The following is a 15,833-nucleotide window of genomic DNA, read 5'->3' as shown; positions in this document are numbered from 1 at the left end:
CCAGGCTCCGGCTGCAGCTCCCCCTGTCGGCACGGAGGCCCGGGCCCGAGGCTGCGGGTGCCCCGCAGAAGGGAGGAAGGAGAGGCCGGGCCGCCCTCAGGCTGGGCAGGGCCCGCCCACGCTCAGACGCCGGCTCCCGCTCCGGCCCGCTGCCAGCCAAGGGCCGGGATTGCCACCGGAGCCGCCCCGACGCGCCGGCTGCGCTTGGGGCTGTGCCGGGCGGGCCGTCCCTCTGAGACACGATTTACATGTCCTTCATTCGGAACAGCTCTAAGGGGATGCGAGGAAAGTAAATGACACGGAGGCAAGACTCTGTGCTCTGGAGTTTTCCATTGAAGATCAAGACAAAACACTGCACTTTTCCACACAGAACTGCTGCTGGGTATTTAAATAAATTGAACCCGTGATTTATATATTTTATCAGCATAGCACGAAATTACACGAAGTAATTACATGAAAAGTGATCAAATTGCTGCTCCTGCACTGATGGCATTAATCCTAAATGCAAGCTGCTTTAGGGCAGCACCTCGCGAGGGATAGGGAGACCTGCCAGGCCCGCCTCTATGCTCTCTGCCATTTCCTCCATCATAACCCAGCGCGTCTTCTTGGTGGCACTTCCGATGTGAGGAGTTATTATAACATTCTTCAGCTTTAACAAGGGGTGATCCCTGGGAGAGGAAAAGAAACGCTGAACTAGTCACTCACAGCATATTCATCGGTATTTCATCAGTACTGCAGGCTGCCAGGGAAATAATAATTAAAAATAAAACAAAACCCAATTGCACAACCCAAGTATATTCAGAGGAGTTCAAAGTGATGCCTAGCTTGGTGGGGTTTTATGCAACAAATCCTCCAAATGAGTGAGTGTGAATTTTATTTGGCTGGAACAGGATTAGGGACATGGTTTCAGCAGGACCAGTGCATATACCTCATGTACTCCTACTAATAAAATTACGCAACTTCTCACACACTCACAAAATTTTACTTAGTTTGAACATCACACATACACCCTTTTACTTTTAACATAAATACATGTCCTACCTTGGCAAAGGTTCAGGATATGTCACATCCAGAGCAGCTGCCTTAATAACTTTGTTTTGAAGGGCTTCCACCAAAGCATCCTGATCCACTATCAGACCTGGGTTACAGTAAGAAGGATATGTTTATTTTCATGATCCTTACTGTCCTCTCAGTATGCTTTTGGGTGAAGTGGTCAGGCAAACAGGCAGGCCATGGTCACAGTGCAGAAGCAGCAGTGGAGTGTGGTGGAGTGGGGGTGGGAAGCCTGGGTATGTGCATCAGGGAATTAGCAGAATGAAACAGAGCGCCAGGTGTCAGAGTAAGCTGTGCCACTCTAATGTGTGTGAGCAACAGCACTGCATTAAATAACTAAAAGGCTTAAGTAGGAGATATATGAATACACATGGGCTTCTAACACTCCAAGGTCACTAACATTTCGGAGATCTACTTTCTCATTATTATGGGAACACTTAAATATTTTACTGAGATATGGCCATGGGTGTCTAAATAAACTAATAATCAGAAAATTTACAGAAAATTTCAGAGGGACAGACTCTGTATTAGAGGTTTTCCCAGGACTTGTCATGCCACCAAACTTGAATGCAGTTTTGTTTATTCTGCACCTTACCTCTGCTGATATTAATAAGAGTAGCAGTGGGTTTCATCAGCTCCAACTCCCTCTTCCCAATCAGTTTGTGTGTCTGTGGAGTTAGGGTCACAGCCAATAACACAAAATCTGACTGCTGGAGCAAATCATCTATCTTCTTACAGTAAACAGCTCCAACAGCATTTTCTTCTTCCTTTTTTCTGAAGGAAAAATCCCAAAATTAAACTGCAGTAGCAAGAAACAAGGGAAATATCAAATCAACAGTAGAGAAATATTTATTTATTGTTATCTTTGCTGTGTAGTGCAAAGCAGTTAGCTGCTTGTCTGAAACTCAGTAAAAAAAGAAATCAAGCTACTTCCCACAATACCAAGTGAACTGTACACAAATGTGCAGTATGGTGGGGATGGAAAGTAAGAAATGGCTATCATATAAATGCACTGAATAAATGATAAACCAAATGCCTTTGTGTCACAATTTCTGCTAATAATGGGGATTCTTTTCCTACCCAAAAAGCAAGACTGATGTCTTGTGAAAATTAAGTAATTTAAGTAAGTGATGTGAAAATTACTGAGGAAACACACAAGACAGAGCAGGGATTAAAACTTCCCAAATCTATGTCAGCAACACCCTGATTGTGCTGTGCATCAGTGCTGATTCACTGAAACCACACGCTGCAGGACCTGCTGGCGCACTCGATCTGTATCAGGACGAGGTTGGCTGGCTCTCATCAAATTCCCACAAAAAAAAAAAGAATGGAATGTGCCTGATGGGAGCACAGAGCACACACACCTCATCTAGAAGACAGCAAACAGACTGGCAAGTCTGGCCCTTTATTGTTACATGGCTTTGGAAGGGTGAGATGTCTCTGCCTGAATCCCTGCCTCACCTAAATCACGGGAGTTAAGTCCTCCCAGTTTTCTCCTTTCCAATGTCACAACCATGACAGGAAGAAGTCAGGAGCCCCAGCTAATGGGGAGAACAGTGAGGTGTATCTCTCCCATTCCTTCCTGACTTTCTTTCTGTATAAATTGGGAAATTAATGACCAAATTGGAATACGTGTATGTACTTTTCCACTTAAAATAAAGAGCACTGTAAAAAGTGAAAGCGCAGTGAGAAGTACAAATAACACATAAAAGGAGTGACAGAGTTGCCTTAGAACTGCAACAAGCTTTACCTCTGATTTCTGTTGTGGTACAAAATCTTCATTTCAAAGGCTTTGGCTCTTTCAGCCACTTTGTAACCAATTTTGCCCATTCCCAGGATCCCCAGGGTTGCTCCAGAAACCTCAACCCCCAGCCAGTCAACAGGGAAATACTCTGTGTCAGGGGAGACTGCCATCTCATGGCCTCGGAAGAACAAAAGAAGAATTATGCAATCTAAGGGATGTTCCAGCATCTGTTACTTCCCCCACACACAAACTTTTTATCATAGGACTAGGTAGAAACACAGGAGCAGTAATGTATTGCGATCATGTTTCTGGACAAGAAGTGAGTAATGCTGCACTGTACACAGGACTGCTGACACTGATTTCCTGCTCAGCAGAGAAACATACCCACCCAGCCTCTCTTTGGCAAGAAAGGAAGCAAGGAAGGTAAGGCCAAAGCAGCAGTAAGGCCAGCTGGTTCCCAGCCTCCTCACAGATACACTGAGGTTGGCAGGAAAAAGAAACACAGAGCATGGTGGGCAGATTTCTTGTTCCTAATGACTCGGATACATAGCAGCTTGGCAAAGACAGGCTTCAAGCCTCCTTGAGAATACATTCTTTTAATCCCCTTTTATTGCAACTTGAAAAGCAAGACTGCAATGAACAAGTACAATGAATAAGTGGCTGTGGGCTGAGGGAGAAGAGGCCTGAATTTAGAGCTGTCCAAAGAAGGAACAACTCTACCTTGCCAATATGCCAGTTTGGAAATAGGATGCCAGTTATTGTCAACAAGACAGATTTGTCTTAACTTCTTCCTTTGCCCCTATTTCCCATATTTCTAGTGTTAAGCTTACTTTTGCATCAGCACTAATTTTCTGCATGTTTTGAAGTCATCTTTTCTATGAAAAAACTAAGACCATTTTAAGTTATTACCTTCCACAATTCTCCTGGAAGATGCCAGCAACAAAGCCATCCCCATGTCTGCAGTGTCAGTGGAAACAATAAATGGAGTATTGGACACCTTCACACCATAGCTGGAGAGGAGTTTCAGGTCCAAGTGGTCTATTCCCACTCCAGCACTTGCAACTACCTTCAAGTTAGGTAAGCCCTGGAGCAGCTCTTCAGTAATAGCTGGTTTGTGATACCACAGATAGATGGCTCTGATCTTTTTGCTGAGAAATGTCTTGTTTTCAAGATATTCTTTCATGGTGATGAGATGAAAACGTTTCTTCAGAAATCCAAGATGGTCTTCATATACTCCAAGCCTCCCTCCTATAGAGTCAACTAGCACATAAGGCAGTTCCTGACTCTCCATGCCCTACGAAAGCAAAGAGAACCAAAAGGACATGATCTGAAGTGATCCATTATACCTTTTTTTCTAAAAACCAGGAAATGATTGGGTCAATTATGTGCTGTTTTCCCACTTGATGAAGGATTTGGCTAAAGATAACCACTCTCACATGCAGAAGACTTTTGGGTTCTCCCTGTGTTATTCAGAGGGATGTTCAATTTCTATGTAATCTTGTTAATAAGAAAACATTTCTGGCATGCCAAGCATGCTAACACTTAATCAAATGAGCAACCAGTTGTTACTCCTGTTCAGTGTTCAATATTTAAAGCCAAAGTCTTGATAATTTAAGAATGTGGCCATGTGAGTGGAAAGGTATCTTTAGTCTGCAAATTCTGCTACTTCTACAATTATATTAAACAATTGTCATTGATGAGATTATCTCAGTAAAAATCTTATTTAATATAACAGAGCTATAAATTATCAACTATGAACTTTGGAGTTACCCATGAACGTAAGTTTACCCTTTCTTTCTTTCTTTCTTCAGTCTCTTTCAGTGCTTTGCCAACTCTTCACTCTGCTGACTCTGCAAAGAGCCAAGGCTGTAATCTCAGGTTAAAGCCGAGCCCCCCTCATTGCGAGGGGCAATGCTCCCGCACCGCTCCGGCACCGCCGGGCCAGCTCCCCGCTCTGTGCCCCGGCCACCCGCCCCGGAGCGCGGTGTGCCGGGAAGTTCTCCCTGCCCAGGGCGGACTGAGCGCTTTCCGCTGTCCCGGCGGGCCTGGGGCTGGGGCTAAAGATAGGAGGGAGCTGGAGCGGCGGCCGCGGGCTCTGTCCAGCCCTGAAGGACGGCTGGGAACGGTCGAGATCCCTCCCGCTGCCAGCCCGGGCGGGATCCCGCAGGACCGCGGGAGCCCCGTGCCCCCCGCCCGGTGCCGCCCCCGGAGCCGCCCGGCACAGGTGGTGCCGGCGGGGGTCCCGCGGTGCCGCTCGCACTCACCGCGCCCGCCGTGCCGCCGCCCCGGCCGTCCCAGTCGCACCGCGGGGGCGGAGCGGGAGCGGCCGCCGAGGCGGGCACTGCCCGGCCGCCCGCACCCCGCCCGGGCAGCCCGCCGGGCCTGCGGGGAGGAGAGGCGGTGCCAGGGCACGGGGACCCCAATCCCTCGGGGGCCCCAGAGAGAGCAAGGGGAGCTCACGAGTGATTCTGTGTTTTTGTAGGAGTGTTTCTGTGCTGTTCGTGATTTCAGTACAGTCGGGATTTTGCATTAACGTCCTGCATGCTGTGTTTTCCGTACTGTCTTTGAAAACCGGACGTGGTCTGGCCTTTCTGCTGATCATTACAGTCTGTACACATGAATTAACATAAGATGAAGAGTTGTCTCTGACCGACAGACCCCAGTGACAGCTCTCACAGTACAAATGAAGGTCTTTTCCAATGTATATGATTCTAGGAATACCTTCAAAAACTCACTTTGAGACCTAAGCAGCTGGGGCAGGCTCAGGTACTTGGACACCTGAGATTTTAGCTCAGCTACAGGCAGTCCTGTGTCAACTTCAGCTGAGAATATGTGAGAATTTTTCTGACAAGGTTACTTGCTCTATGTCATAGAATCACAGAATGATTTTGGTTGGAATGGACCTTAAAGCCCATCTATTTCCAAACCCCCTGCCACAGGCAGGGACACCTTTCACTAGACCGTGTCGCTGAGCCCCATCCAACGCGGTCTTGAACATTGGTAGGGATGGGGCATCTACAACTCCTCTGTGCAATCTGCTCTGTTGCCTCATTATCCTCAAAGAGGACATTTCTTCCTAATCTTCTCCGTTCTACTACCTAACCTAAACCTACTCTCCTTCAATTGAAGGCCATTCTGTCACTATTTGTGAAGAGTCCTCCTCCAGCTCTCTTGCAGTCCCCCTTTAGCTAACTGTAAGGTTGCTATAAGGTCTCCTCTGAGCCTTCCCTTCTCCAGGCTGAACAACGCCAACCCTCCCATTTTGTCTTCTTAGTAGTGATTCTCCAATCCTGTGATAACTTAGTGGCCTTCTCTGGACCCTATTCAATAGGTTCACATCTTTTTTGTGCTGAGGACCCCAGGGCTGGATGCAACATTCCAGGTGGGATCCCACAAGAGCAGAATAGAGGGAAAGAACCACCTCCCTCCATCTCCATATCCAGAGATGCGCACTAGGAAGTACAGCTTTAGTTCTCAGTTCACAAAAGCTGTGCTGAAGTGATTCCCCTTGCTGTGCAGGTGGTCATAATCCCCGGGGGAGGATGCCTGGTTTCTGAGGTCACAGCAGCTCAGGAGCCAGGACACACCACTGCTATGGGCATCCAAGGATCTTTCTCCTTTCACGCTACGGAATAACCAGCCGTAGGGGCTGCTGTGCCTCTCCTGACTATTGTAGTGCTTTTCAAAAGAAATGGATTACAAAATGCTGGCATCTTGAATTTGGTCAAATACACTTTGATATGCTGAACACGAAGACAGTCAAGTTTAACACCAATCCTCTATAAAATTATTAATTAAAAAAATACAATAACAATATCAATTACACAAAACCATAAACTGTTCTTGTTATCCTGGTGATGATTTTTGAGTATCAGTTGCTTACATTAATTTCAAGTTCAAACAGTTAAACTTTAAAGCAAAAATTAATTAACTAGCAATATGGAGTTACAAAATGTTAACTGGATTCTTAGTTAGGTTTACTGGCATTTTCTTCCTTTAAAAAAAAAAAAACAACAAACATAAAATGATTACACATTGCTTCTTTCACGTCCAAAGCTTCCAAACTGCTTCAGTGGTAAGATTGTAATGAGTAAACTTTTAATTTACTGCTCACCTGAGATTGAAGGACTCTTGTAAAGTCCCTCTCAAAGACACAAGTCTGAGGAAGGAGACCTACCACATTTTAGTCTTGAAGGTAAAGAAAAACCTTTGGGAGGGCAACACAGTAGTGTTTACCTTTGGATATGAAATCCACAAATTTGAATGAACAAAACGAAAGAGGAATTAGTCAGAGGAGCCAAAAAAATAACAAAGAATGTTACTCTAAGAAAAAATCCAGGACATATGTATCAAATGTAAAGAAAATGGGTGTATTATATAGTTAGATGTGGAGAGAATCAGATGTTTTTAAAGCTGTTTTGTGAAACTTAATATCCAATTTTCAAGCTATAGGTCAGGAACTGATACAGCTCTACAGAAGTTATATCTGTTTAACATCATATGTGAAAAGAAGTTGTCAATTGCACCAGTGCACTCTCATGTTCTAAGTATATTTAGTTTGTAGACTACCTTATAGACCTCCATGTAGTGTGTTAAGCTGAATTTCACTGTGTGTACATCGTTGCCGTGTGCTAGTTTTCTTTTACAGAAAGGGATCTGATATACCAGCACTGTACAGAGCACCAAAATGAGTGAGGTCTGTGGTTATGTAGAGAGAAGTATTGCATAGTCTGTGGACTTCATCCCCATCATTAAACATTGCTGTTGGTATCCGTGTAATCCTGCAGGGTGAGCCGATGCCTGGAGTGTTAATAAGGCACTTGCATAATAGTTGTTTCTTAGCATTAGGCTTTGAAGTATTGCCTTACCCTAAAAGACTTTTGTACAATGTAATGCATAGATTTCTCAGCTGGGTTGCACAGAACAGCTTAAGCATGACGCTGGATAAAGACATACATTTCCTATGTCTACATTAAGTTCTATAAGGCAGTGTTTTATTACAGGCAAAACAGCTGAGGCAGGAAATCTTTAGGCAAGGCCAAACCAAGTGATGCACTTGTTTTCAGTGGCTATAAACTATCATAAAGTGTTATTTGGTCTCAGCCTGTCTAGTTGCTGTAGGTAAGGCCAGCTTTCCCAATAGACCTCTGTATCAGCACTTTATTCCAGATCATGTACTTTTTGCACATCGAAATATTTCAAAAAACCTGAATCAATGGAGTGAACTATGACGGATCATCTCTTCTCTCATGTGGCCATTGCATTTTTGGATCCACCTTCATTAATCATGAGATTGTGTGTAGACCAACTCATCACTTCAGTGACTGACAGGCAGATGTGTCTTCCCTTCTAAAGCACCCCACTGGCTTGAGGGAGCACTTCTGAAGCTAATCAGCCCAGATTCTTGGAATATCTGCAGATTTAGGAGTAAAACTCCAAGCAAATGCCAAACATGTACAATTGTTTAAGTAGATGTGAAGTACTGTATCTGATTTTGTTTGCTTCTTCACTTCTTGAGAAGTTTGTATGTGCAAAAGCTTTGGGTGTTTTTTGCAGTTTTAGGATATTGATCTAAGAAAAAGCATTTTTTTTTTCTTTTCTCTTTTATTGTATAGTTAGCTTGTTTTTCAGCTCTGTAATTTATTGCTTAGCCTTTTATTTTGGAATAAATTTAACTTATTTTTTCAAGGTTATACATGTGACAATGAAATGTGTTCTGGGCACCTGTACCTCAGAGAGCAGGGAGGCCCCTGGGGCAGTCTTGAAATTCTTGCCTGAAAAGCTGCAATGTCTTGTTTCCTGGAGCTGCAAAAGTGATGGGACTAGGTGTATTTTGGCCAGCACACCTGCAAGACAAAGGCTCTGTAAAGACGTTTAAGGCTCCAGGCAAAATCCTGGCTGAACTTAATGGCAACTTTGCAACTTTTATTTATCCGTAAAATAAATTTTATGGATAAATAATCATACTATTCATACAGTCACACTACATAACAAAAAGCAAAGCACTGCCACTTTGGGTGTTGGTTTGTTTGCCTTTCGGACTTGTATCAGACAACAGAAACTATATAAACACAACTGACACGATGGCAAACTGTTTCCTTCCAAGCTTTAGTGAGGTGCATGGACATTCTGGTATTTAAAAAGATCTTTGGAGCTGATGTGCAGGGGAAAGATAAGAATAAAAGGACAAAGAGAAGAATAAAAAGATATGCAATATCCTTTCACACATCAGCTGGGGAGCACTTCACTGGGTAGGGGAAGACCATTCAGGGCTGCTAGTATGTTTTCAACTGCTTCCTCTGTTATCATGTAGGTAGCCTTGTCTGTTTTAATGCCAAGGTGAGGTGTTATAATGACGTTCTTTAATTTTAACAATGCGTGATCTCTGGAAGAAAAGAAAAAAAAGAGTTAACTATTATTGTTCATCTAAATAAAGAGGAGTCTTACTTTAGCTTTTGCACAGTATTTAAAGTTAATTTGATACAACTTCTCAAGTGCCACTTAGCCCCACAGAACCTGAGCACCTATATTGAAGTAATTTTGGACTGTAATAGGACAAGAAAAGACTTCCCAAGTAGCTCTTCTCTCCAGAAACACTTCTGCCATGAGGCAGCAATTTGCACTATGTCAGAAGAGAGGATTAAGCCCTCCTGACACATTCACCTTACACAATAGTCTGAGCTGTAGTTATTTGCATACAGACATAACAAGACCAAACTCCCCACAACCCAAAATGCAGCCAGCACAGTTAACTCCAAAAGGCACCATCCTGGTAGAGCAGTCTTTTTAGAGAAGCTAAGCAGCCTCTGGGCCCAAGAAGTTTGCAGTACTTCAGCCTTGTATGGTGGAAAGAAGCCTATGGAAAAGGATACCTCCTGCCTATGCAGCAGGTCTTACAGCCTCGAGCAGCTTCCACCCACTAAAACTGGCAAGCTGCACTTTCTAATAAAGCAATTTGCAAGTGAAGCACTGCTGCAGCTTCAGGGGGTGATTCTAAGGACTTGGTTTAAATGCTTTCCCTGCCTCCTGCTGTTTCCTGGCTCTCAGGCTTCCCTTTTGTCTGTTATCAGCCCGTGTCTGGGCTGCATCCTATTCCCATTCAGGGCCCTTTTATCCAAACTCATGCCAGGGGCAGTGGGCCAGCTTCCTGCCTGCTGGCAGGGATGCCTCTGGCCTCAGCAGGGCTCCCCCACCCTTCCCGAGGAATAAGCAGAGACAGCAACCTGGGCAGTGGCTCTGGGGAGGTGACATCCAAAGCCGCGGCCCTGATGACCCCGGTCTGCAGAGCTGCCACCAGCGCCTCTTGGTCAACTACTGCACCTGGGGGGGAATGAGAGTGTCCCTGAGTGCACCTGGCAGGTAAAGAGCAAGGAGCAAAGAGAGAAGGGAAGGGGAGAGGGAGCAATTTCCTGATGACCCTCGCCATGAGCCCCAGCTGTGCTGGATGCAGCACGGCGCTGTGGGACACAGCAGGACCACGCTCTGAGGCCAGCCAGTGGATCTGGATACCTCGGCTGATGTTAATGAGGGTAGCTGTGGGTTTCATCAGCTCCAGCTCTCTTTTCCCAATCAGCTTGTGTGTCTGAGGTGTCAGGCTCACCACCAGCATCACAAAATCTGCCTGCTGGAGCAAGCTATCTATCGTTTTGCAGTAAGTGGCACCGACAGCTTGCTCCTCCTGCACTTTCCTGGTGGGGAAAAAAGCATTTCAGTCATGGAAACATTTTCTTCAATGCTATCACCAGAATACAAACAAATTAAAGGATCTGATTATCACATCCATATAGCAAACAGGTGGCAAACAGATGTGAATTTACCCTCAGCTCAGTGTGTAGATCTTTCTGGAGACCTTCAGGCCCTACAGCACAGGATAGATTGCATGCCTGCCTCTCAGCCACTCCAGTGCAGGAATCCAAGGGCTTCTTATGAAGTCTGCAAAGGCACTAAGGCTGAGTACTGAAGCAGATGGCAGCACACAATCCATTCTCCAGGATCCCCTCTACACCTCAAAGGATGCAATCACTGCTCAAACCAGGGGAGTGGTATTCACTAGAACCCACCCATGCATGCTCTGGGCATGGCATGGTCCTCATCCTGTTGTCACTCCCAGTAAGCCTGTCATTTTTTTATGAGTGAAATCAGCAAGGCAGTCCTTTGCCAGGCTCCAGCTACCCCAGGACATTCATAGAGTAAAGTGTTCAGCAGAAAAAGTTTCCAGAGTAACCAGATTTTTAGTTTTAACTTTTCACAGTGCAGAAGAATACTTGCCATTTCTCACATTCTTTGTAAATAGAGCTGTCTGAACTTTGGGAAATAAAGAAGTAATGATAGGAGATCATGTGTACAATCATCTGCTTCTGGTTGCAAGAGAAGGGCTTTAAGTTATCTCCTCCCTAATCTAGAAATAGAGGTCACACTAAGAAAACAACTTCAATTTAACTTTGACCTATCTAATTTGGTCTCCAAACAAATGCATTCACTGTTTTTTTTCAGGCTAACGACCAAAGAGTAAGTGGGGAAAAGAATAGAATGGAACTGCAGCCAGTTTTGCAGCATGCAGAGTGCACCTTCATTCAGCACACAAGCTGAAGTGTAAATGTACTTTAAATATACTTTAGACTTGTAATTTCTGTTGCACTGTGCATTGATAATTCATCACAGCACTCTTACATAAATATTACTTTAAAAACTGAAAAATATAAACAGAGGGAGTTGAGGATGATACACATAAAAATAATAAAGGAATTTGTGCCTTTTAAATTTTTTTTTGTGGTTTGTGAAGAAATTCTGAAGTATTTTAAAGAGTACTTTCTTTTAAATGTAAGTTTGCTCAGCTGTTTTTCTGAAGAAACAGGAATGCCAAGCATGGCTAAAAATTCCTGGCCTCATTCACCCTTGTGATTTGCCTATAGCTAGCTAAAGCAATGACCCTCCTCCAGCAGTCTGCCTATGGAGAAAATCCCTGAAAGCCACATCCTAGCACTGCAGCTTCTGCCTCCAGTCACAGAGGAGTAAAGTTGTCTCAGGGTAGGGCATAGTTTATAGCAGTAAATATTTGCTCTGCTCATTATCTGCACCATGCTTGATTGCAAAGGCCTTGAGTTGTTCATGGGGGTCCTGCTCACTTCAAATTGAAGAGTCCCTGTGCTGAATGTCTGACAAGGTTCAGATTCCCAGATACACAAGCTAGGCGGGACAAGAAATAAAGGGTGAAATCCAGTTAAATACTTGCTAAAATTCCTACTGGCTTGAGAAGAAACAAGGTTTTCTTAAGAACCGCTCTCAGGCATATTTTGCCAAGTATGTGCTTCCTAGTTTCCAGCCACTGTTTCCAAAATATCCCCCTGAACTTCAAAATATGGGGAAAAAACGAACAACAAATAGAGTTATGTCATCACCACACTACAATGTGATAAGAATAAAAACCATAAGCTTGATTTCCATTTTTCTGCAGAAACCATGAAATTTCTAATATAAAACCTAAATTAAGTTTCCAAGTGTTTAATCACTGAGGAATTCTTTTACAGGACTGATTTCAGGCAACTATTCTTTTTTTTTTTTTCCTTTTGTTTAAATCTTGGCCCTATTCCCTCATTTCTTGCTATATTTCTGACATAACTCCTTGAAAAGAAAATACTGACTATACTGGAAGAGTTTCTGCTGCAATTAGCGTGAAGACATATGTCCTGGATTGCCAAGCAAGTTTTATTCTATTTGCCATCTGTATGGCAGTTGTCTTCTGTTAAGTGGGCAGATTTCCTTATCTCTTCCACACCCACTCCTCCATCAGGGAGACATCTGCTGATAACAGGCTGTTGAATGTCACTGCATGACTGATAAGAACTACAGCATCCCATTGTGAGATGCTCCGCCCAGAGGGAGGAGCCAAGCATTCCTACCCTGATATAGCCTTGAGATTCTGGAACGCCAGCACGGCTTCCCCACTGGATTTCCCAGAGGAACAGCAACTGCCTCTTCTTCCACTGGATCTTCAGAGGAAGACTACACCCATCTACAGGATCACTGCTCCAACAGAAGCACACCTGACACTCCAGGAGGACTGCAGCCACAATTCCAATAGGGTGCTACCAACACCCTGACCAACAGGGTGTCAGGTTGTGTTCTGACTCTGTCAGTGTTGTTTTAGTTTACTGCACTGTTTATTTTATTTTTTTAATTTCTTCCCTAATAAAGAACTGTTATTCCCTGCTCCCATATTTTTTTTGCCTGAGAGTCCCTCAATTTAAAATTTATAGCAATTCAGAGGCGGGGGGGGGGGGGGGGCTGGTTATATTTTCCATTTCAGGAGAGGGTCCTGCCTTCCTTAGCAGACACCTGTCTTTCCAAACCAAGACAACATATCTTTACCTCCGCGTCCTGTTGTGGTACAAAATGTTCATTTCAAATGCTTTGGCTCTCACAGCAATCTTGTACCCAATGCGGCCCATGCCAATGATCCCCAGAGTAGCTCCAGCAACTTTAACTCCCAGAATATCAGCTTCACAGTAGTCCATACTTGAAGAAATTGAAATGTTATGGACTGCAAGAAAAACATATAAATATGAGAAATGAATGGGAAATGAGAAATGAATAATTATTAACACAGAGGAACAAGGCAAAGGAGTCTGGACTTGTTGTGCTACTATAGCATTCAATGGTTACAAACACATGATTTTTAATGTATCATCTTAGGTAATGCCCTAAGGTACTACATGTAAATGTGGTATTCCAATTTATTCTCACCATACTACAAAAAGCCTTTTGATATAATCCCTCCAAAATTTTATTACTGCTTTAGACTCATGAAAATATTGCCCTGCTTCTCATCAACAATCGAAATAATTATTGCCAAATACAATGCAGAGTTTGAAATATCATGTGGAGAACACCACCAGGTATTGAGTTTCCTCTTCACATCTGCCACTCTCCTTGGAAAGAAAAGTGTGACTTCTTTAAAAATCACAACTTGGTAATTTCTGTCATTACCTGTTAAACCTGCATAATTCTGGATAGTTCTACAACACATAAAATACAGTTATGTACACGGTGTCAGCACCTCTTGCAAGGTGACAGCCTTTTGATATTTCAATCTTCTGATATTGCCAGCTTTTCTAAAACACAAGCAGAATATAGTGAAAGGATACAAAAAATTACTCAGGAAAAGCTCAGTCTATCAGAAAACTCAGAAGTATCAGAAATGCCACCAGGGATAGTTTAAGTTTATACTGTCTCCCTTTTGTGAGGTAGAAACCAAGTCAGAGGGGCACAAACCCCTTTGAGTTTCTATGAATCCTGTAGTACAGATGGCAAGTCAAAGTCAGGTAAATATAAAAAGGATATATCTGAAGGATTTTTTCCTGAAGAAAGAGGCTTTCTAACCAAGCCAAGGGTAGGTCTATTTGACAAAATAGCAAGAAAAAATTGTTGATGAAACTAGAAAGGTCACTATTAACAAAAACTGGAGTAGGCTGCCCCTATTATTACTCCCTAATGTCCCTTAAATGCACCAATACATTTCACTCTCCAAGAATATGCCCATGCTTGTATCAGCTTTGTGGGCTCCTTCCAACTCAGGATCTCCCACAATTCTATTTAACCTTGTTATAGCCCATTGCTGCCTCCCACACTAAGTTCCTCTGCCAGCCTGTGACTTGAGTGATATCTGATCTTTGGCATCCCCCAGTTCTGGTCATAGCACTGTAATGCTATCATGTTTTATTTATACCTTCTTGAAATGAATGCTATATATGCCTAATGTAATAATTTAAGTATACCTATTATACATAAAATATATTAAAATACCTATTATTCTGTTTGCCAAGCCAACATATTTACATTTTCACATTTTATGTAAAACCATGTGCACTACAGGTAACCCTAAGAAAAATCAAATTAATGGCAGGCAAATCTTGTATTATTTTTAGAAGCCACAAAAGAATTGAGATGTTACCTTCCACGAGTCTTCTAGCAGATGCTAGCAGCAAAGCCATCCCAGTATCTGCTGTGGTGCTGGAAACAGCATGTGGAGCATTAGCCATCTTCACACCAAAGCTAGCTATAAGCTTCAGATCCAAGTGATCCATCCCCACCCCCGAATTCGCAATCACTTTTAAGTTTGGCAGGCTCTGGAGGAGCTCTTTGTCGATGACCGGTTTGTGCCACCACAAATAGATTGCTTGGACCTTTTTGCCTACATCCTTTCTGTTTTCAAGAAATTCCTTCATGGTGATAAGGTGGAAATGTTTCTTCAGGAATGGCACATGGCTATGCAATATCCCACGTACGCCACCAATTTCATTTACCAAGAGCCAAGGTAGTTCTCCTCCTTCCATGGTCTGCACAAAATAAGAAAGACACAAAGTATCAGAAAAAACACATACTATTATTTCCAGGCATTTTAAAGAATAATCACTGCCATGTCCTGTTTCACGACATTTATGTCAAGAGATCCCGTAAACCACAAAGGAAGATAAGAAAACCAAGACAAGCAAACAGGTCTTTAAAATATGCTACCAATTGCACACACAGGTGCTCACATACATACACAGAGGTATTCACATAATCAGTCTGAACAAGTTCTGGCCTCGTGATCTAAGATTTCATATTGTGCTGTGGTGCGGAATTCCTCTGCCCGAGTAGCTCCCGACACCGTCCGCAACAGTGAGCCACCCCGACAGCTGCCAGGGACAGAAAGACTCTGAATCAAAGCCATACTCCAACTTATAAACGGGGGAGGTCCCGGGGAGGACCAATCTTTAGCCAATTGGGAGGAACCGGGGGTGGAACACAAGGTGGGGAATACAGTATTTAAACTGATAAGGGATTACAGGCGAGGAGAACAGCTTAAACAAACCCATGGGGTTTTGAAGGATACAAAATTGATAGGGAAGTTTCTAGAGAAAGGGGCAGGCTTGGGGAGGGACTGACATTCTGTGGGAGGAGGAACAGGGAACAAAAGGGCAGGTCTTTGGAGAGGTTGACAACTAGAACAAAACAACAAAAAAACAACACAGGTCAAAACAAACTAGGGCAAAAA

The 15,833-nt window shown here is 43.5% G+C and overlaps 2 protein-coding genes across 3 annotated transcripts; both read right to left on the bottom strand.

The window, feature by feature from the left end:
* Positions 1-388: 388 nt before the first annotated feature.
* On the bottom strand, positions 389-5,071 carry LOC311153067 (putative 2-ketogluconate reductase). 2 transcript variants are annotated; one of them, XM_084204622.1, is made up of 6 exons: positions 5,062-5,071; positions 3,707-4,091; positions 2,804-2,975; positions 1,649-1,827; positions 1,042-1,138; positions 389-668 (listed from the first exon to the last, which is right to left on the bottom strand). In XM_084204622.1, exons 2-6 carry the CDS (start codon positions 4,086-4,088, stop codon positions 515-517), a joined length of 984 nt encoding a protein of 327 aa, XP_084060748.1. In that variant the 5' UTR covers positions 4,089-4,091; positions 5,062-5,071; the 3' UTR covers positions 389-514. The 2 variants fall into 2 exon arrangements, with proteins under 2 accessions (XP_084060748.1, XP_084060747.1); XM_084204621.1 differs by lacking the exon at positions 5,062-5,071 and adding an exon at positions 4,586-4,704.
* A 3,954-nt stretch (positions 5,072-9,025) lies between these two features.
* LOC311153075 (putative 2-ketogluconate reductase) lies at positions 9,026-15,129 on the bottom strand (the record flags this gene model as incomplete). Its single annotated transcript, XM_084204644.1, has 5 exons — positions 9,026-9,182; positions 10,021-10,117; positions 10,307-10,485; positions 13,166-13,337; positions 14,748-15,129. The coding sequence occupies 5 exons, from the start codon at positions 15,127-15,129 to the stop codon at positions 9,026-9,028; spliced, it is 987 nt and encodes a 328-aa protein (XP_084060770.1).
* Positions 15,130-15,833: the final 704 nt, after the last annotated feature.

This window comes from Fringilla coelebs (assembly GCF_963513975.1).
Source record: "Fringilla coelebs genome assembly, chromosome: 1".
In the NCBI taxonomy this organism is placed as follows: Eukaryota; Metazoa; Chordata; class Aves; order Passeriformes; family Fringillidae; genus Fringilla; species Fringilla coelebs.
Note: the sequence above shows the minus strand (reverse complement) of the source record. Positions and strands in the feature narration are given on the sequence as shown.